The sequence below is a fragment of the Cryptococcus neoformans genome (assembly GCF_000091045.1).
Source record: "Cryptococcus neoformans var. neoformans JEC21 chromosome 6 sequence".
NCBI classification, from domain to species: Eukaryota; Fungi; Basidiomycota; class Tremellomycetes; order Tremellales; family Cryptococcaceae; genus Cryptococcus; species Cryptococcus deneoformans.
The window spans coordinates 826,085-845,226 of record NC_006691.1 but is presented as its reverse complement, the minus strand read 5'-3'; the positions used below and the strand labels follow the sequence as shown (position 1 = coordinate 845,226).

Below are 19,142 nucleotides of genomic sequence, written 5' to 3'. Positions count from 1 at the left end.
AGTTCATTGCAAAAATATTGTTCAGAGGGTGCATGTCTACCACATATATAGGGGCCTTCTTTCCATAGTAAACCGGAAGGCAGATTTGATTCCGTCGAATGAGATATGCGGAGAAGAGGAACGAACGAAGACGAGAACGAACGAACGAGCGCCGACATTTAGCATATTCTACATCCTGCTTCCTTCGTCTGTCATGGCTTCATTGACAATCTTCTACACAGACATGACCTTGGCAGTAGTAAATTAGTAAATAGTAAGCGCCTCCTATTCTTTTGGCTGGCTTATCATGTTCAGGAAGTACTATTATCTCTGACTCTGTCGTCATTTGGCCATCATGAACGTGCGACTTGAGCACGATTGTTTGCTCACAACGCTAATTACATTAGCAACCACATTGGATGTGACAGAGTGCTTGAGCAGAGGCGCCAGCAAGGATAGGTGGTGGAGAAGTTGACATCGGACACTTCAGACTGTAATATGTCGTCGGCCTTTGAGGATAAGACGAGGGACTTGGCATATCTTATATCTTACATCTTATAGGACTCCAAGGGGTAATTCGAGTTCGGACGGGTACGATTAAAGGGATGGACTACTCTGATTCAAACGTTCTTTACTCCACTTGATCAGCCTTTATTTGCGGACAATCTTAATGCTGGATACGACAACTGTTCGCATAAATGTCTACGTGCAGAAAGTACAGTACCATCACCTGGTATTCAGATCCGATAATTGGTGATTTTAATCTGATATCCCGTTATATGTGCTTGAGCTATAATGCCAGACAATCTCAAGATAAAATCATGCGATCGAGTCCAGAAAACCATTTGGTAATCGATAGTAAGGTGCCAACTGAATCTTGTGCAGCGGAACAAGAAAAGAATAGGGTGCGCTCGGCAAGTGTCAAAAGCGTGAATGAAATCAGTTCCGAAACCATGCTTCATAGCAATATCTACTCTCTTAGCGCTTCCATGCATCTGGGTGTGTTCATCATAGTCATATACGAAAGTGTCAAAGTCAACGCCTTAACAGCAGATAGAAGGAAGTAAGAAGTCCAGTTATTATTAGATCGTTGTCCGTGTTCTCTGTGCCATCTTCCGAACTTGAAACTCTCATCGTTTGAACAGTACCCTTCCTTGGCTGAGGTGGCCCCCATGTGCTTTTTGTTTGTTGGGAGGTTTATCTCACTGACTCTCAGCTCATGCCTTGATATTTCACTCCTGCACTTGGGCACTGCTGTTGTCTTCTTCCTTTTGACATGACGCAGAGGAGGGGGAACCGGGACTTTCAGTCGTTGGTTCGAAATGAACCTTCTTATCAATGAAAGCGTTTATGACCTGGTTTCTTTGGATTTTCCATCATGGCTTACAGTCTCATAGGTTCAACACAACCATCTGTAATGCAGCCAGACAGAATATCCAAAGTTCAGGCTTACCCATCATTGATTTATCTTTTTTACCCTCTAGCTTTTCTTCTAGAAGAAATGGGGAAGATTCTGCTTTGTGTCCACGCTCGCCACCTGATCCAGGACGCTATTGAAAAGTAGAAAACAAAAAAGGCAAAGGTTGGAAAGGATGTTGCAACTTTATGGGTTTGAACAGATGCAAACGCCAAAGCCATGCCAACAAGGGCGAGCTAAAAAAACGACTGACGTACTGAACGACATTCGCAGACTTTAGCATTTCACATAGTTCTACCTGATAAGAGCCATAAGCACACATCATACTAGCCTCTAATCTCTGGCTACTCAATCCAGATCTTCATCGCCACCTGAAGATGGAGAAACGCTGGGTTGCCGGAGGATTTGCAACTGTCGGGAATGATTATGTTGTAGTAGTAGCTCCTACTGCAAAGGCGACACTTTCCGCGATCAATACAACAATGTTTATTATCGTGTCATGGCGAACTATGGGGGAGACAAGCATGATGTTGAGGCCGAGGGGACAAGAAAGATGGTGAAAAGGATGTTGAAGATCGGCTATGCTGATATACAGGACGAAAATGAAGAATGGCAGTTTCCCGATCAAGCTATGGAGAGAGAAAAAAGAATGAATAAGAACGTTGTATGAACGACTGTTTACTCAGACGGTGAGTGACAAAGACAAATACTACGTAGGCTAAATAAATATTGGAACCGAAAGATCTTCTTTGGACGGACGGCCTGAAGAACTCGAAGAAGGTACCTCCACAACAAGTCTCAGCCGACGGAAACAAATCTGCCTTCCGGTTTACTATGGAAAGAAGGCCCCTATATATGTGGTAGATATGCACCCTCTGAACAATTTTTTTGCAATGAACTATCCGATTCGGACGCCCCGTAGCTACCGATTGATATAAAAATATGCATGCAGTTGGCCAATATGAGTCCTGCAGACGGTGAGAAAGGAGAAAATGCAATCGGTCAGATTGCTATGCAATCTTCCAATGAAAATGGCTAATAGCCTTGCTTATAGGGGCGTTTTTATTAAGGTTTATAAGTATTACTTTGGAGGTGAAAGAGGTGCTCGCTAGTCAGGACCGCCTGCGTGTGGGCGCGCCTATCATTTATGTGATTAATGACTGGCGCTGAGGCCTTAATAAGAGGTGCCTTAATAAGGCCTGAGGAGCCAGGAACTCGTCGCAAATTGGAACATTTGGTTGCTGGGTTCATCGGGATGGTTTTGGCCTATTTCGACCATCTTCAGATGGCCACATACGAACATGTTAGGACGTAACATTCCACCAAATGATACTACATAATCAGGCCTTCCCTCTACAGGATGAATAATGCATCCTTAAATATCCCAGTTACTACTACATACTACTTACAAGTATATTATCACTATTTTATAACGGCGGACCCAAGCGGTTCTCAAACAAAAGTTTTGCTGGCATACAGGTTTTGCCATGGCAAAAGTTGCGTCGGGAAAAATAGCTATACTTCTGCCGGCCCACATCACCAAGTCCACGACGCTCGGCTGTAAATGCCAGCGCCCAGACTTTTGACTTGAACGCGCTCATTGGGGATTACCGGTGCCGGAGGCTATATCATTAGCCCTCTCGAATCGCCATTCTGTACGTATTCGAGGTTGGACAAATGGGAACGGACGCGAACGGAACTTCGTAGTGGAATGGGTTCTCGCCCAGTGTGGGACATGAAAACCGCATCCCGATAACGACGCGAAACGCAATAGCCGGTAGCCAATGAGGCCGGCTATTACGGGTTATATTTATGTTAGGCTGAGCAATGCTGAGGTTTTTGGGATTAATTATTGGGTTCTTCGGAGCTCGGCGATTAAGTTACCAACAAGCGGAAGCTCGGTCAGGTGCTTGCTAAATTTTTATGGGGCGTTTCGTGAAACGCCCGGCTAGGTCGGGTATACTCACTTGTTTATGGATTGTCATAAATAAAGCACACCGCACGACCCAAACATCTTAAATTTCCCTCAACACTTTCCACTTTCTACTCTCAACAGATTCCTCTCTTCTGTAAAGCTACATACTCCCCCAGCTATCATCAGCACCACCAGCGCACAATCTTCTGACAATGTCTGAAACAAAGCTCTCCAGCGGTCACGATGATGTAGTAGAACGACACTTAACAAACGACAACGCGTCCTTCGCACCCTCCAATGGTGCTACTGGTTATCACGGAACAGGCGGACCAATGACAAGGTTTATAACTCCGGGAGGTCATCCCATGGACACAAGTCAGCCAGCCTTCCCCGTATTCCACAGGAAATTTGGCAATCCCGCCCCTTTGGGTCTGATCAGGTAGGTCCGTCTCTCATTTGGTCTCGGACATCTGATCTGACTAGAATGTCGTTTGTCAAGTTTCGCAGCCACAACATTTCTGCTTTCCCTATTTAACATTTCAACTCGAGGTATCACCGTACATAACGTGATACTTGGCATGGCCTTAGGCTATGGAGGTCTTTGTCAGATCATCGTGGGAATCGAAGAATGGGCATGCGGCAACACTTTTGGTGTAAGTGGGTCCTTCCTGCTGCTTGTTCTGAATCATCAGAGAGCCTTTGATTCATGGAAAAACAATTAGGCAACGGCGTTCTGCTCTTACGGCGGCTTCTGGCTTTCTTTCGCAGGTGGGCATACTTCGTCATTAGTTACGAAATGGCGTACTCACTGTTTTCTGCAGCTCTTTACATTCCACAATTTGAAGTGCTCGCTTCGTATGACGATCCAGCCATGCTTGACAACGCATTGGGTCTGTATCTTGTAGCTTGGGCCCTCGTGACATTCATCCTATTGCTTGCCTGTCTTCGATCGTCCGTCGCCCTCATTTGTGTATTCGTTTTCCTCGACATCACCTTCTGGTTGCTGTGAGTTAAATAGCTTATTCCTATCTTCGACAGTTACCTAACACTTGGTTGTAGCGCCGCGGGCTATTTGGCACCCAGCACTAATGCTACCAAGGCTGGCGGCGCTTTCGGTATCGTGAGTCCGTACGATAGGAATATATTACCGGAAAAGCTGACACATGTCTGATCAAAGTTAACTGCCGCGGTTGCTGCATACACAGGGCTTGCCGGGATGCTTACCAAGGATACCAGCTACTTCATTCTTCCTGTCGGCGACCTTTCTCATAGCACCTGAGTGTTTGCTTTCAGGCTACTTCCAGATAGGTTGTAATACTCTGCCGTGGTCGTTTCAAATCGCGTTGATAGTGCTGTGCGAGAAGTGTTAAATATTAGTTGGCCAGCCTTATTAAAGCTGTGTACAAGTCAAAAATATCATTATGAAGTCGTTAAACTTAAATCCTACTTTATGGCGGAGCCTTCGCAAACTGGTAGTGTAGAAACTCTTCTTGCACAGTCATCATCCAATTACATATCACATGCCTCGTACGTGACCCAAGATTAGACCAGTTTCCCTATGGCCGCAAAATATTGGTGTGACCTTACTTCAATTATCCTAGGGGAAGTCTGTAATTACTCAGAGCAAAAACAAAATAGTATAGAAACTGTATAAAACTCTATCCCTTTTTGAAACCTCCGCCTTTTTCGAGTCTGAGAGGAAGCATCGGTCACTGATCAGTAAGAATGACAGAAATGGTAAAAGCGCTACCTACCCCAGTTTTTTTCGTTCGTAGAAGGCATCCACCCGGCTTGCTCCCATCTGTCGTAGCCAGTAATAAGAGTCAGCGTATTATGTCAGTGACCAGACAATGGAAAACAAAAGGAACAAAGAAAAGTGAAACATCTTCGTGAGTTGAATCGCGGGCTGAGACCGTGGGATACACTACTCACGTTGATGATTCGTGGACACCCATCTCGATCCTTTTCTAGCCTAGTACATTCCGTGCAATAATAGGCATCCGATATGGCTAGCAGCAGCATTAGCATGGGCAGGCGGTCGAAAGCTTATGGAACAACATACCAGGCGATGAACAAACTATACATTTACCTGCGGTTGTTCCAACTTGTGGTGTGTCAGCATTTACAATAACAATGATCTCAAAACTACATAGATGGCAGAGGAGAAATATCAAAGACAGAAAAAAATCTTGACACTCACAAGAACACTCATCGCAAATCCTCACTAAAGTCATGGGCCTTACGTACGAGTCACAGACCGGGCTGCAAAATGGCAGATGTCAGAATTTGCTTCAAATAAGACAGTAAGAAGTCGAGAGTTGAGTGTGTTCAATGAACTCAACTCCTGAACAAAAAGCACTGATAGCGACTGACCATTTGCCATCGCACTTTTCACACATGCGGCCAATAGCTGCCAAGTCATTAATATAAGTAGCGAGCCTGATGACGCTAAATTGTTGACTAACCTATCCCGGGCTGCCTTCGGCACATTAACAGATCAGGGTGGTGTTTGGACTGCGAATGATTGTTATAAGTCTGGCCGTGCTTCATGACCATCCGGTTGGCCTTACCATTCTAGAAAAACTCGGCGAGCAGTCCGGTTATCTTGCAGTCTATACTAGTTGAGTGTTCGCGTTGATAATATGTTGACAGTGGTAGCAGTAGCAGATGGAAAGTGAGACGTAAAGCGAGCTAACATGTGTGAGTAGCCGAAAGATATGATGTTTATAATTCATGGACGGAATGACTGCTGATAATTGAAGGGTATTAATAAGGACCTGCCTCGTAAAATTGGAAAGGGTTTTTGACGGTTTGATAGGCGTGCCATCAGTGTTTATGTAATGTAATTACTTTCTTAACACCCATTTTTAAGTTATTTATAATAGCTTGTACAGAAGTCCATTTGCCGCTTGCGTCGTTATCCTCTGCATAATACCTCGGGTCGGTGGAAGAAGGGGGGTTGATGTGAGAAGTCGCCTACCTCTCCCCGCCTCTCGTGCTCCATGCGGCTTTGTTCTTCGTTCCATTTGTACTTAATCTCTTCTTCAAAACTTTTCGATGCATATTCTCCTTCCCCCAGGATCACTAATCATCCGGGTTCCAACATTACAAATACAATTTGTCCCGAGTTATTTGTGATTCAACCAAGCCCACACACCCTCCTTGTGTCGATTGACCCGACTTTATTTTTTTTTAATTTATTTAAGGCTGAGCAGTGACACATGTTATAGGAATGAATGAAGAATGATGGAAGCTGAAATTGTTCATATATATTTGAGCATGCGGCCTGGTAATTTTTTTTCATAATTTATACCTTCGATAGTCATCATTTGGTTTCCTAATTACAAAGGAGGCGCTGATACTTACAAATACAAATTATGATAAAAAGTTGATATATTCCTCCACAAGTTCGGCTAGAAAAAAAGCCCGAGACGATGGTAGAATATCTTCTGTATATCGTAGTAAGAGGCCGAGGGAAGGATTAATTTCAAAGTGCAGCAGATATTTTCTTGATCATCTTTTTATACTCCGAAGTCTAATATTATTATTCACTAGCATTGCTTGTATGTACAGATATCGAAAAGAAAATAAAGCAGAACGATAGGTGAAAAGCATTGGAACAGATGCGATATAATAGGAATGACCAATACGCTTGAACAGTGTTCCATCTCCTCGTTCCGGTCCGTCAACGCCACCTGAACGATCTACACTCTGACGATATCCATCCCGGCCGTGATGTGCCTGTGACTATTTTCTTGGCCTTCCTGACAGACCTCAACATTGCCGAGCCATTTGTCCTTTAGCGCCTCATCCACGGTCCATCTGGTCTTGGGATCTGGATCAAGCATGTGTTTGATCACACTGCGACATTCCCTTGGGATCAAGTTGTTGATCGGAGGTGGGGTAGGATGGTGGGTTCCGCCACTCGCGTCCACAACGTGTTGTGGTTTGTATTGCTGCATATAGGCGGCAAATGTCGGATCGCTTGGTTTTGCAATTCTCCATGGCAGTTCTTGAAACTGCATGCAGTAGAATACGATAGCGGCAGCCCACACATCAACAAGACGAGCATCGTACTCTTAATTGAATAAGATCGGTCAGTCACATGCCGGTTGAGTAAAAAAAAGGACTAGCGCTAACCTTTTTGCTCAAACAGCTCCGGCGCTATATAAGGCTCCGACCCGCATAAGCCTTTGCTCATGTGCGTCTTCTTTTCCCAACACATTCTGAACACATCTGAAACGCCGAAATCAGTTATCTACGAGGGGACATCAGCTTTACCGCAACACGGGATACATTATAAAACTTTCTCGCACCTTGACATGTCCTCTTCCATCTAAAAGTAAATTCTCAGGCTTAATATCTCGATGGGCCACTCCCATGGAATGAAGATATGCAATGCCTTGCATTATTTGCTTGAATGAGCACTCTACCTCTTGGCTGGACATGCCTCCCTTCTTGATTGCGGCATAGAGATCGCCTCCGGGACAATATTCCATGACTTCACACCAATGATGTGCTTCATCTTGCACTAAATCAACTGTCTCAACAACATTGATGTGGTGCAAGGTTGACGATATGCAGAACTCTGAAGTGAGTTTCTTGACGTAATCCTTTTCTGTCTCATTCTTACGACGCTTACGGAACTCCTATTAAGAATGTGAGATACGTGCACTAATCCAGCACAAGCCACTGCTTACCTTCACCGCGTACAGTTTTTCTTCCCTTCTATCCCATTTATGCGCTAATCTGACGACTGCTGTCGCCCCTTTGCCAATGGCAGCACGATCGCACACACCATACTTTTTTAACAACGATGCTGTGCTATTGTTGTCTCCTATTTCACTCCCCCTGGTTGATCCCCGATCTGAACCTTTGGCCGAACCTGCTGCAGACGCTTTTTTAACCTTATTATCTCCCAGTCCGACAAGATCCTTGAGAGTAAATTTAGTACCACTGTTTCCCGCAGACTCATCCTTCTTTGCAGTGACCCCTTGTCCAGCGGAAGCAGATCGACGACTAGGAGAGCCAGCTGACCTCTGTGATAATCTGCGCTGGGGCTGAGGAGCCAATACACCTACGGGAGGCGTGACAGCATTCTTTGGATCAACAAAAGTTTGAACAGAGATATCATGGCCAGGGGCCGAGTTTTGACGCCTGACGCTAGGAGGTCGACTTGGCGCTCGAGATGGAGGTCGTGAATCAATATCAGAGATATTGCCCGAGGGCGTAAGAGGAGGCGACTCAGTGGTATTCGGTCCCATAACAGACGGACTAACTCGGCCACTCGCTAGGCCATTGCTGGGCGCATCGCGAGGGAGTTCAAGATGCAGCCGGCTTTGCCCGACAGCATTCTTCCCATCATGTTTGTCCTGATTCGGATGGAACATTTTATGGAAAAAGGACTTTTTGGAGATCAGCTCTGCAGGTGGTTTCACGGCAGACGAGGACGACCGCCCAGACTTGATAGCTGTCCCTGGACGTTTTTCTCCTGACGCGTGGCTTATGATATCGTGACCATTTGTAGTGGCTGCGATGGACTCCGGGCGGCTAACGGATTTCATAGCGGCGGAGCTATCCTCGTTTTTTCCGGCCAACGAGGCTGAGGTGCCATCATTACTCGCAGACGAATTGGGCCTTGACAAAGCAGCAGATGCTTGGCCACTACCCGCGACAGGCGGATTAGAAGGAGTTAATTTTTCATTTGGCGTTATATGTTTGACTACAGTGGCAAGGGGCAGTGACACCAGAAATCAGCAACGATTCACGAAGATGAATAATTACTGGGCACATACTACTGGGAAAGGGAAACGCAGGCTCTGGAGGGAGGGTCCTCTGTGACAAGTAGTCAGGGGCGTTAAGAGGCGCTGTCACAGATTTTTGACTAGGGCTTGAAGGAATAGGTGACAGATAATGAGAATTAAGAATGGACGGTTGTTCATTTTGTCTGCTTGTGACCGAGGCGGATGGAAAAGGACGACTAGTGTGAACGGCAGAATTAGCAGGGGGAGAGCTTGCGAGTTCCTGCTCCCATTCCGCAGTAGAGATTAAGCTGGGAGACAACGATGGAGTGGCGACGGTGCTGCCTGGCTGTGATTCGGAGGGCATCTGTAGAGATGTGTCGAACACATGGGACAAATCCCTCATATTCACAGCCTGCGCATACGGGCAATCAGCAAATTGACGCGCTGGTAGGATATACTCACATTGCCAACAGTATTTGCAGGCTGCACATCTTCTCCAGCGTCGTCCGCTGAAGCTCCAGAAATGCCATCTTCAGGTAACGACGACATCTCGACACTATTGTCGCAATGTGAATAATATCCAAAGGGAACTGTTGGTTACTAGGTGATGATGCTTCAAGACCTAGGCTCCAATGAAGTGTGGCGTATAATGGCTAGATTCGTGATTACTATGAGTTGGAAAGCGGCATTGCGAGTGAGAGGCGCAACAAATAAGAGAAGGGGTTCAGTAAAACGAGATATGTAAAGACAATATGGTGGCGAAAATCAAGCGACTACAAATATATTAACCTACAGCCACTCAGCCATCTACCCCGCCGTCTATCTACTTTGGCCAATAGTTTGTAATCCCCTTGCGGGATCAAATATTAGTAGATCCGCTGCTTTTTTATTGCCGCCTTGAGGCTCTTCTTTCTCTTTCCTGTTTTCTCTGATGATCTCATCAAAGGCTATTAATGTGAAAACAATTATATTTAATTAATTATTACACTTCAGATTGTTGTACTTAAAACATTCATCATATAATTTTCATCTCTACTTTATTTAACTATTTATGAAAAGGTGGATGAAGGAGCTTGGGAAATCTGGAGGAGGGCAGTCGGTTGCTAATATATCTCTAATGCTGTTGAGGTATAGGGGGATTGCAGAAGATGGAAGTCAGCCGGGGGGAGTGAAGAGTACTTCATTCAGTTTACTTGTTGATTAGCTAGATTAAATCATTTCACTTAAAAAGATACATAAAATAGGAAATAAAGCTATATGATAATTGACATAAAGCTCCTCGACGGACATTGACCGGTCTCCGACGAAGCCAGAAGGCTCAAGGAAGGGGGCTTCACAAACAGCAACTTTGGCGGGGTACGTATTTCGTTATTTTGCCGTTTCCGACCATTTTCAAATGGCCATTGTTTATTCATACGGAGGTAATAATCAGACATAACATCTACAGGATGATACTACAGAATCAGACCTTCTTTTTACGGATGAATAATGCGCCTTTAAATAGCCTAGTTTCATGCACAACAATCACAAAACCCGTGTTTACCTCAGATTTGGTTCCGTTTACAACAAATAGACTTCCTCACTCTATCTTCTATCCACACAGCTCACCGTTGACACCTATCTTGCCGCTTCCCTGTTAAGTACAGACATCAGTCAACTACCTTTGGCAGTTTGTCCTCTTCACCAGACACGCAATTAATTATTCAGCGAAAGTTTTCAAAGGACTGCTTTTTATTCGACCTTAACATCGAATGTTTGCGTTCGTAATAATAGTGGACAAGCGGTCATCAACGTTAACAACAACATCAACAACAACAGCGACCAGCTACTAGTACTGCATTGTTACACTGCTTCCCTTCCTACGTTCTATTCTCTAGAAGTGGAAGTTTGCAGCTTACCCCATCTTTGATATTCGGCTTCGGCTTTTTCAACTACGCAATTCACTATACATAATGATAGACAAACTCAAGTCCACACTCGCTTTTTCTTCAATCGGCAACAAGCTCTCAAAAATCTTCAAATCCAACTTAGACCGCAATGTCCTCAAGCGATCGAATGAATGTGGACTCAATATGGAAAACCCATTCGCTGATAAGCATGACTACGCAGAAGTAGGTGACAGGCTCATCTAGGTCATCTTCCGATCACTGGTGGATATATCCTGACTCTTCAATGACATGCTGACTTGATGACGTGCAGCCATCGCTTCAGAGATCACACATCATCTTACACTCAGCTGCTGTGAGTTGTATTGTCAGTCGAAGAGTAGGAAAATCTAATGGTTTGATTTTAGATGTTCTTCACCTTCATTGCCGTTTGTACCATGGGAGCAGTGGCCGGCTTCCAGGCCAAATGGTTCTCTGTGTGTAGGTATTGTCCATTTAATATCCTAACAATTATTATAATCACCATTCAATAATGCTGATTGGCCGACATAAATGTAGCGGGAGGAACCGGTTTTGTCCTGTTTCTGCTTCTACTCTCATTTTCCTTGACCGTTATTTTGATGGTCGTACCCATTGTCTATGATCGGTGTGATCTATTTCCTCTCCTCTACCCAATCCTTGTCTTAATAGTTCTTGATAGATGGGACAAATTGAAGCGTCCTGCCCAATTCCTAGCTCAAACGCGGTCGACACTAATACTCCATGCTTTTGGGACTTTTCTCATGCTTTTAGCAGCATTTATTGTCACTATTAGTGGTGAGTTATCGTCCTATAATATACAGCAGACAACTTACCTGGAGTCTACTTTTATATAGCCTGGACTGAAAAAGGTTGCAAAAATTCCAGTAATGACCCTCACTCTGACCTTGGCGACAGTTACAAGAGTGGCTTGCAGAATTGGTGCAAGACCAAAAAGGCGTCTGCAATCTTCGATTGGTTCTCATCCAGTGCGTGACATTCAGCTGCTTATCATTCTATGCGCTCATCACCTCCTCTCGGTCTAGTTGCTTGGTCAATCCTGCTTGTCCTCACCATTATTACTTTCCGACGACAGCAGAAAACCAATCATAGGGATCTAATAGTGTTACCCCCGGCATCTGAAGGCATATCATACTCTAACATTCAGGCCGCCGATGAAGAGCAGCTTGGCGACAAGTCCGAGTCTGCTCGAGATTATGCCTCCGACGCCTACCGGAGAACCGACAAGACATATGATCATCCTGTATCTGCCAGAACAGCTTATTCTTCCCAGCCTTCTGTTGATCATCATCCCATGCTGAGTAGACCCAGTATTGATGTATACGGGGCATTTGACGGAGATGGCATGCCCAGAGTCGATGAACCTAGTCGAACCATGCAGTTGGCATATACTGATCCTTGTAAGATTTTCCATGGGATGTCAGACACAAGAGCTCATTCGGTTACTTCCACTCTTTGCAGATGCTCAAATCCGTCAGTCCCTTATGAATGCGTCGTCGAACTCCACGCAATCAACGCACATCCCAGGAATTCCTTCCGGTCTTCCGGCTTACGCCGGATATCGACAACACTAATAAAAATAGTTTTATCAAATGGAGAAATAAAAGATAGATGACCAATGCGGGTCAGTCGGAGTTATGAAAGAAATGTTGTACGTTAGTAGGTGGCTTGGCGACCATGTACTACACCAAGGTTGTCATAATTCGCCCAAATCCCGGGTTATCTAGTATAAACCGACTTTTAGGTATGATGACAGTGGAGCGATACGAACTTAAGAATTTTATGACCGATATATTTCACCACGAAGAAGCGTGCTGCATATGATTGTTTGTTCTTCGAACTTCGACTTCTAGACATTTACGTTTGCCGGTAGGCAGCTCCTTACATGCTAACAACAAGACCCAAACCTGCAAGTGCGAGGAGGGCAGCTGTGTCAAGGACAGAGCTAATGGTGTGCAAGGTAGTGAACTTTTTGTTCACTTTGTTCATGGCATCCGAAGGCTGGATAACATATCAGCTAAACCAGACATGTCATGTTCCTGAAATAATCGCTTACGTTGGCTTCGTCATATTCCTTTCCCTCTACCCTCTCCAATCTGTGTCTTTCAAATACAACACTGTTCGCCAAAGGCCCAACGACAAGCCAGTTCAATACTTGAGGCACAAGGCCGGCCACGATCAACAGGCCCTGTCGACCCTCCTCAGAAGTTAGCCAGTGTGGCTCAACCCGAGGCGAAGAGATCAAAGATGGATGGAAATAGAGATGGGTGAGAAGAAGGGCAGATGTAGTAATCGAGGAAAACGAAAAATAGAGTGGCGTTAGATAAGATTGAAGAGTACCAAATGTCTGTCGCGGGAGAGCCTTAAAAATTCGATAACTGGACTATCACACATTAAACGCACATATATATCAGCTAATGGAATTTCAGCTGGACGAAGTGTTGTCTTACAAGAGTTTTGTAGACATTGGAGCCCAATGCCGTCCCCCAAGTGAGAAGATAGAATCCCTTGAGGGTAAAGGGCGCAAGAGCCTGTTGAAGGACTGCCATTGTTGCTGTTTAAATGGACAAATGTAGACGTTAAATGGATGAAAAAGTATAGATGAAGCGACGAAGAGATGAATAAAGGAGAATTAATAGTTGATGGAGAGAAGAACGATACTGAATGTAAGACGTAAATAAGTATACGAGACAACTTCTACGTAGGAGGGATTTCAGGATCATTCCCCGGTCTCTTGTTTGCGGCGGATTCTCATACGCGTCAGGAGGCACGATGACATAATTTAATAGTGCGTTCGGAGCGAATAATTTGTTCATGATGAGCAACGGTTTACATTAATAAAATGGTAATTTATTAATAACATGTTATGTAAGAATTAGTAATAATTCTTATTTGGATGGTTATAGATAACTATTTGAGAAGAGTTGGTAAGGGCTACTGTGAGACATGGTTGGGTAACCTTATAATAAGAGAAGAAAAGCTCGTGCCTCTAGTGTGTATTCAGTTGGTAAGTCCTGATGGAGAAAAAGGGGGGAAAGACCTTTTAAGTGGTGGAAGGAGTTACCACGTATCCAGGCCCCAGTTTGATAACCTCCTAATAAGCAAAGAGATTAATCGCCCTTTGATTATTCCAGCATGGTTCAAACCCGCTCCCGGTATACCGCTGTAAGGGGGGAAGTTTGGTGACAACAATTAGTAGCAGAGGAGGTTTTCTTGACACTTGACGTTACACAGACTGTACTGGGGGATCCAGCTTAGGGTGGTGATACGGGATCGTTAGCAATATGATAAGAAAAAAAGAATAATAGCGACGAGATACTTCCTAGTGGTCTCATCACTTCATTAGCCACACATGCACTGCGGCACTGCACACTACGCGTCTTGACATGCTTTACAAAGAGTTGTCCTAATAAACCTATCCTATAAACTAAACAATCGATTGTACAAAATAAAGGATGTACGCTACAACATACGGCAGGGAGGGGGTACTCTTCCGCTCCGAGTCTTCTCGTCGGACCTAATAAAAGGCTCATTGGTGTATCCGTCATAGATGACGTCATTTCTGCCACCCTGATCCAGTATTCAAATCCATGTCCTTGCGTCTATGTAATATCATTATTATGTTCTGTGTTCTGCTGTATTCCGTCTGTGTCATCATCTGCAGATCGTCAGCAGTAGTTTGTATTATTTTATCATTTGACCTTTTACTTCGTATCGTCATCAGACACCAGACTTTAGACTATTATGTCACATCTGTCATGACTGCGTCTCCACTATATATACCTTCATCTTATTGGGATGATGATGATTTACGTTCCCAGCACTTCACGACCCAACAAGCGCTCTCAAGTGGAGTTACCAAGACTACTTACAAGCCATCTCTCGCATAACTAAACCACCTTTCACAACTTCCTATCATGTCCGTCGTCCGATTTATGGCCACGCGCGTTCCACGCGTTCCATTTTCAAGAGCTAGCCGACCGCTCAGCACCTCTGCTCTTAGTCAGAAGTCCCTTACTGATAGTGTGAAGGAGACCGCAGAGAACGTAAGTCCTATCATCATACTTGGACATTGCCGCTGAGACATGAGGCTTGGTAGCTCAACAAGAAGGTTGGCCAGACACTCGCGAGCGGTATTGACTCCACCGAAAAGGCCACCCAGAGTGCAAAGAACACCATCGGTCAGTCTTAAATCCGACGTGCATCATTCGATACTGACTAGGCATTATTTGACAGACACAAAGACTCCGTCTGAAGGCGAAGCCAAATCCGCTGCTGACAACCTTGGGTCCAAGGCAGCTGAGACGGCTGAGTCTGCCCGTCAGGGCGCTAACCGCACACTCGGGAAGGCTGCAGGCGCCGCGAGGGATGCCAAAGACGAAGTGAAGAAGAACATTTAAGGCGACATCAATCTCGCCTTATTGAGTAGCCATACATGCAATGATGAGGTACATGCAATCATGATATATGTTATCATTGTCCACATTTACCGTACGGCTGCTGAATTTGCAATGATCTTAGGACCCACATCTACACAACTGACTGCTTGCTTGTCGTGTACAAGTTTCAAAGGCGGCGACATTTTTTCTGCAATCCTCGCCATGCCATTTACATAGCAGCAGTACCAGCTGTGAATTCTAAACTAGAGTTAGTCGGTCTGGACGTGCGCCCAAATGCAGTGTATATGTTCGGACCGTCAGATACAGTACTAGAATGTTGTACTGTTCCTGTTGCGGTATAAGATGATGGCAAAGCAGCAGTTGAAGCACGTCGGGCTAAAGGCAACATTGGGGGCGGCCTTCGGCTCTGCAATTTACTTTGGATTAAAATGCAGCCTTAACATTATCAAACGACTGACCATGGCCAAAGCCTCCATTTGTGCTATGTCCGCCCCCAAAGGCGCTGGAACAGCATCTTGATACCAGTCAAACCGATGGATACTGTGAGGGTGATCAAGACTCGGGACAGGTTTTGCTACGTCCCATGAGTATTAATTGCTTAACTGACATAGGTACTCACTGAGCCTGGTTGTCTCAATTAAGCCTTTCTCGCGGGCCAATTTCCTACGCTTGCTCCATGTTGTCTGAAATTCGTCCCAGTGGAGTTTATCTCGCTCTTCCTATGTGAAAGGTGTGAACATTAAACATTTGATTAAGTGACTGGAAAGCATTGTATAATGTTGACGTACTGTCCAAGTCGACCATATGAGGTGCCTCTCAGCGTCTCTCATCCGCCTAAACTCGGCCAATTGAGCTTCGAACCTTCTAGAGGCGCCTTCGTGCAAGCGCTCACGCCGCTCGTCCAGGGTTTTGTATAAGCATTTCAAGGCGGGATACGTTCCTAGAAGCCATGAGATTTTTCGCCTGGGTAACCCAAACTCACCTTCCAATATCATCTCTTCCTCCGCTGCAGCCTCTTCCATCCTCTCTAGATAAAGGCAATTCCTCAATTCAGCAAGCTTGACCTCTACGAGCAGAAGCTGACGCAGAGCTGATGGAGGAAGAGGGGGAGCGTGAGAATTTTGTTTGAGCAAAATAGGTGGGATTGCTTCGGGTGCTGGTGGTTCTGCATAATGTAAGACATGGATAAAGAATGCGGCATCCGTACGTACCGATCCAGCCATACTCCTCCATATGGGCTTCAGCGTCTGCGAATGCTGGTACTGCCACCTTCCCTGTATCGGCAATGTCTGTCGGCTCTCCAAGGCGTTTAATGGGTCTTTGCAAGATATCCTCTCCTGCGCCATTCATCATACCATTGACGGTTCCCTGGTCGCTGTCTTCGCCATCATCTTCTGCAGGTCGCATCGTCATGTCTCCATCACCATTGCTCCCTTTGTTTGTATGACTGAATGATATAATTTGGCCGACGTCGCGCTTGTGCGAATAGTTCTCGGGAATCATACTGCCGTTGAGTATATGGGTGTTTGATGCTGGAATGTCTGAGCTGATTATTTGTGAAGTATTGACCGGAGAAGCAGCTACAGGATCGGATGGAGGTGGTGTCAAGGATGTTGTGGTTGCTTGAGATTCCGAGCGATTCATTCTGGTTTGCAAGTTAACAATACAATCGAAGATGCTTAATCAGGACCATTATTTAGTAGTCCAAGAACGATAAACTTACCTGTTATCTGCTAGATCATCGGTATCATTATCTTCTTCTGCTTCGTCATCAGGATCGTTGTCCTTTACGAGAGTAATTTCGGGTTCCTCTTCTTCGGTAAGCTCACTTTCGTCATCTGTGAGAGGAAGAGTGGAGCTGGTGGCTGGGCTTCCAGACGGCCCCTCGTGAGCGGATGGCGCAATGGGCATCCCACGGCCCACAGAGGAACTGGGTGAGGAGAGTGGGGAAGACATTTTACGGGGAATGTGTTGGGCCAGATGGTTCTGGGGGGAATTGCTCATTGTAGCAAGCTGCTATACAAAGGGAAGGATGGGATGATGGAACAGGACGTAGGAAACGATGAAAGAGGATCGTTGAAGAGACCACTTTGTCGTGCGATGAGGGCTTTTGCCGCCATAAAAGGAGAGTTGGTACTATTATGGATCGCTAGTGTGATATAATATTAACGAATGCTGCTGAATGTAAATAAGGGTCGTATCATATCATGATCTTTATCTCAATTATCCGTCACCGTCATCTCCGCAAAGTCCCGTCTCCCAACAATAAATGCTGTTAATCCGATCGTATTAAACCTTCGCAAGTAATTATCTGCAAGTTACGGTGATTCATTTCATATTTAACTTATTAATAAATTCATCGCTACCACCAAGTTCTCTCTGATTCTCACTCATTGTCGAATTAGTCATCATGTCTACCCCTCCCTGCTTCTGTCCCAAGCCAGGAATCAGTCACTGTCTCTGGAACCTGCCCCACATGTCATCCCCGTCTATTCCAACTCTATAGGCGGCTAGCGGAGAGTCGAGGGGACGGAAATGCAACCCCTATAAGGTCACCCCAAGCGCGCAATCGAAGGGTTCCTCCACTTCCCACACCTCTCCCTCCTCCTTACCAATTTCAAATCCCTACCCGGAAGTGCGCAGCGAGCCTTCAGAACCGTGGTCGAATAACTCGTTGACAAAATTTATCCCCCCTTCTCGGCAGCCCACCTCGCCCTCCACCTCCAAATCTCCAAGAGAGGAATTGTCCCCGCATTTAGCCATCCCCAACCAACAGCTTCTCGCCTTTGGGCCTGTTTAACGCATTATGACCGGCTGGAAATGCTGGCTCGGCTAGGCAGGGGAGCTAGCGGAATGTCCTGGGATGATCAAGCCATTAGGAAGATTGAGAAGGGGATACTGTGGCAGCAGCCAGGATATTGATAGGAGACGGGAGCCCAACCCCATTCCTGAAGTTCTCAATCAACTTCTCAACAAGCATGCCACAGAGGCCCCCCAATCCTTTCAACCTCCTCAATCCCCGGTCGCCAGGCAATCTCAGCTCTGATTCCCAACTTACTGCGGAAATAGTTGGCAAATCGAACCCTGACGCAGCGCCTGGTATATCTGGCTGGACCCCCTCTGAAATTGGTTTGTAAGAGTGACATGTTCTGCAAATACCTCGTCGAAAATGAGCCGCGGCATTACCAATAACACTCTACTAAGCAAAGAAATGCTTCTAGCCTCGAAGCTCGTCTCACTTCACCAACCGAACGGCTCTGTACGCCCCACCGCAGTCGGCGGCCTCTTCTACCGAGTCTGGGCAAAGGCCATTCTCACAACTACCTTCAAACTGGAATTTCTTCTACCCTTCCAGATGGGAATGATGTCTTCAGGCGGTGTTGAACCAATTATCAGGGCAGCTGAGCGAGCAATCAAAGGCGCAGTGAACGGCCATCACACCTATATTTTGCCTCTAGACGCCATCTAATGCCTTCAACTGCATCGACATGAGGGGAAATGGCAACCGCAGTAACTACTCACGCTCCCAAACTCTATCAGGCAGGTAAACGGTCTTACAGCAACTCGTCGGTGCAGGTCTGCGATGGACATGTACTGTCCTCCTCCCAGGGGATTTCGCCAAGGAGACCCCTTCGGTCTGGTCTTCTTCTCCTTGGCCCCTAACGCATTTGAGATGAATTATTCAACATTTATTTTCCTTTTTTTAAGTTTTTTTCGTGACATCATTATTTAACTAATCAGTTGAACTGAAACTTTACTAAA

General features: G+C 45.5%; 7 protein-coding genes across 7 annotated transcripts; 3 read left to right on the top strand and 4 right to left on the bottom strand.

Annotated features, from left to right (window-relative positions):
* The first annotated feature begins 3,403 nt into the window (after positions 1 to 3,403).
* On the top strand, positions 3,404 to 4,748 carry CNF02960 (conserved hypothetical protein). Its single transcript, XM_571371.1, has 6 exons — positions 3,404 to 3,750; positions 3,811 to 3,964; positions 4,034 to 4,079; positions 4,133 to 4,316; positions 4,371 to 4,431; positions 4,489 to 4,748. Exons 1-6 carry the CDS (start codon positions 3,524 to 3,526, stop codon positions 4,588 to 4,590), a joined length of 774 nt encoding a protein of 257 aa, XP_571371.1. The 5' UTR covers positions 3,404 to 3,523; the 3' UTR covers positions 4,591 to 4,748.
* Positions 4,749 to 4,806: 58 nt separating this feature from the next.
* CNF02950 (conserved hypothetical protein) lies at positions 4,807 to 6,027 on the bottom strand. Its single transcript, XM_571595.2, has 8 exons — positions 5,882 to 6,027; positions 5,777 to 5,825; positions 5,685 to 5,721; positions 5,512 to 5,573; positions 5,374 to 5,415; positions 5,244 to 5,320; positions 5,066 to 5,112; positions 4,807 to 5,003 (listed from the first exon to the last, which is right to left on the bottom strand). The coding sequence occupies exons 1-8, from the start codon at positions 5,882 to 5,884 to the stop codon at positions 4,970 to 4,972; spliced, it is 351 nt and encodes a 116-aa protein (XP_571595.1). The 5' UTR covers positions 5,885 to 6,027; the 3' UTR covers positions 4,807 to 4,969.
* Positions 6,028 to 6,846: 819 nt separating this feature from the next.
* On the bottom strand, positions 6,847 to 9,847 carry CNF02940 (serine/threonine protein kinase FSK, putative). The gene is made up of 6 exons (XM_571370.2): positions 9,518 to 9,847; positions 9,107 to 9,467; positions 8,012 to 9,033; positions 7,628 to 7,960; positions 7,452 to 7,569; positions 6,847 to 7,389 (listed from the first exon to the last, which is right to left on the bottom strand). Exons 1-6 carry the CDS (start codon positions 9,602 to 9,604, stop codon positions 7,016 to 7,018), a joined length of 2,295 nt encoding a protein of 764 aa, XP_571370.1. The 5' UTR covers positions 9,605 to 9,847; the 3' UTR covers positions 6,847 to 7,015.
* An 813-nt stretch (positions 9,848 to 10,660) lies between these two features.
* Positions 10,661 to 12,758, top strand: CNF02930 (expressed protein). The gene is made up of 8 exons (XM_571369.1): positions 10,661 to 11,166; positions 11,255 to 11,296; positions 11,349 to 11,421; positions 11,500 to 11,587; positions 11,642 to 11,757; positions 11,817 to 11,948; positions 12,006 to 12,380; positions 12,442 to 12,758. The coding sequence occupies exons 1-8, from the start codon at positions 11,008 to 11,010 to the stop codon at positions 12,552 to 12,554; spliced, it is 1,098 nt and encodes a 365-aa protein (XP_571369.1). The 5' UTR covers positions 10,661 to 11,007; the 3' UTR covers positions 12,555 to 12,758.
* Positions 12,759 to 12,776: 18 nt separating this feature from the next.
* Positions 12,777 to 13,646, bottom strand: CNF02920 (expressed protein). The gene is made up of 3 exons (XM_571368.1): positions 13,431 to 13,646; positions 13,037 to 13,363; positions 12,777 to 12,981 (listed from the first exon to the last, which is right to left on the bottom strand). Exons 1-3 carry the CDS (start codon positions 13,527 to 13,529, stop codon positions 12,862 to 12,864), a joined length of 546 nt encoding a protein of 181 aa, XP_571368.1. The 5' UTR covers positions 13,530 to 13,646; the 3' UTR covers positions 12,777 to 12,861.
* A 979-nt stretch (positions 13,647 to 14,625) lies between these two features.
* On the top strand, positions 14,626 to 15,580 carry CNF02910 (expressed protein). Its single transcript, XM_024657421.1, has 4 exons — positions 14,626 to 15,026; positions 15,080 to 15,161; positions 15,217 to 15,428; positions 15,502 to 15,580. The coding sequence occupies exons 1-3, from the start codon at positions 14,898 to 14,900 to the stop codon at positions 15,378 to 15,380; spliced, it is 375 nt and encodes a 124-aa protein (XP_024513040.1). The 5' UTR covers positions 14,626 to 14,897; the 3' UTR covers positions 15,381 to 15,428; positions 15,502 to 15,580.
* Positions 14,649 to 17,583, bottom strand: CNF02900 (expressed protein). Its single transcript, XM_571594.2, has 7 exons — positions 17,104 to 17,583; positions 16,592 to 17,025; positions 16,363 to 16,545; positions 16,169 to 16,320; positions 16,000 to 16,099; positions 15,839 to 15,954; positions 14,649 to 15,786 (listed from the first exon to the last, which is right to left on the bottom strand). The coding sequence occupies exons 1-7, from the start codon at positions 17,382 to 17,384 to the stop codon at positions 15,589 to 15,591; spliced, it is 1,464 nt and encodes a 487-aa protein (XP_571594.1). The 5' UTR covers positions 17,385 to 17,583; the 3' UTR covers positions 14,649 to 15,588.
* Between the last annotated feature and the right edge of the window lie 1,559 nt (positions 17,584 to 19,142).

Bases quoted from the DNA above. Each gene is read 5' to 3' on its own strand.
- CNF02960 (XM_571371.1), top strand. From the start codon at position 3,524: ATGTCTGAAACAAAGCTCTCCAGCGGTCACGATGATGTAGTAGAACGA. The intron at 3,965-4,033 runs GTAAGTGGGTCC...AAAAACAATTAG, and splicing joins CATGCGGCAACACTTTTGGT to GCAACGGCGTTCTGCTCTTA. The intron at 4,432-4,488 runs GTGAGTCCGTAC...GTCTGATCAAAG, and splicing joins CTGGCGGCGCTTTCGGTATC to TTAACTGCCGCGGTTGCTGC.
- CNF02950 (XM_571595.2), bottom strand. The intron at 5,722-5,776 runs GTTAGTCAACAA...ATGACTTGGCAG, and splicing joins CCGAAGGCAGCCCGGGATAG to CTATTGGCCGCATGTGTGAA. The intron at 5,321-5,373 runs GTATGTTGTTCC...TGCTGCTGCTAG, and splicing joins TATAGTTTGTTCATCGCCTG to CCATATCGGATGCCTATTAT.
- CNF02940 (XM_571370.2), bottom strand. From the start codon at position 9,604: ATGTCGTCGTTACCTGAAGATGGCATTTCTGGAGCTTCAGCGGACGAC. The intron at 9,468-9,517 runs GTGAGTATATCC...CCGTATGCGCAG, and splicing joins CTGCAAATACTGTTGGCAAT to GCTGTGAATATGAGGGATTT. The intron at 7,390-7,451 runs GTTAGCGCTAGT...TATTCAATTAAG, and splicing joins GGAGCTGTTTGAGCAAAAAG to AGTACGATGCTCGTCTTGTT.
- CNF02930 (XM_571369.1), top strand. From the start codon at position 11,008: ATGATAGACAAACTCAAGTCCACACTCGCTTTTTCTTCAATCGGCAAC. The intron at 11,297-11,348 runs GTGAGTTGTATT...GTTTGATTTTAG, and splicing joins TCATCTTACACTCAGCTGCT to ATGTTCTTCACCTTCATTGC. The intron at 11,588-11,641 runs GTGTGATCTATT...AGTTCTTGATAG, and splicing joins GTACCCATTGTCTATGATCG to ATGGGACAAATTGAAGCGTC.
- CNF02920 (XM_571368.1), bottom strand. From the start codon at position 13,529: ATGGCAGTCCTTCAACAGGCTCTTGCGCCCTTTACCCTCAAGGGATTC. The intron at 13,364-13,430 runs GTAAGACAACAC...AATGTGTGATAG, and splicing joins CCAATGTCTACAAAACTCTT to TCCAGTTATCGAATTTTTAA. The intron at 12,982-13,036 runs GTAAGCGATTAT...TATGTTATCCAG, and splicing joins AGGAATATGACGAAGCCAAC to CCTTCGGATGCCATGAACAA.
- CNF02910 (XM_024657421.1), top strand. From the start codon at position 14,898: ATGTCCGTCGTCCGATTTATGGCCACGCGCGTTCCACGCGTTCCATTT. The intron at 15,027-15,079 runs GTAAGTCCTATC...GAGGCTTGGTAG, and splicing joins TGAAGGAGACCGCAGAGAAC to CTCAACAAGAAGGTTGGCCA. The intron at 15,162-15,216 runs GTCAGTCTTAAA...ATTATTTGACAG, and splicing joins GAGTGCAAAGAACACCATCG to ACACAAAGACTCCGTCTGAA.
- CNF02900 (XM_571594.2), bottom strand. From the start codon at position 17,384: ATGAGCAATTCCCCCCAGAACCATCTGGCCCAACACATTCCCCGTAAA. The intron at 17,026-17,103 runs GTAAGTTTATCG...CTTGCAAACCAG, and splicing joins GATGATCTAGCAGATAACAG to AATGAATCGCTCGGAATCTC. The intron at 15,787-15,838 runs GTCAGTCGTTTG...AGTAAATTGCAG, and splicing joins AAATGGAGGCTTTGGCCATG to AGCCGAAGGCCGCCCCCAAT.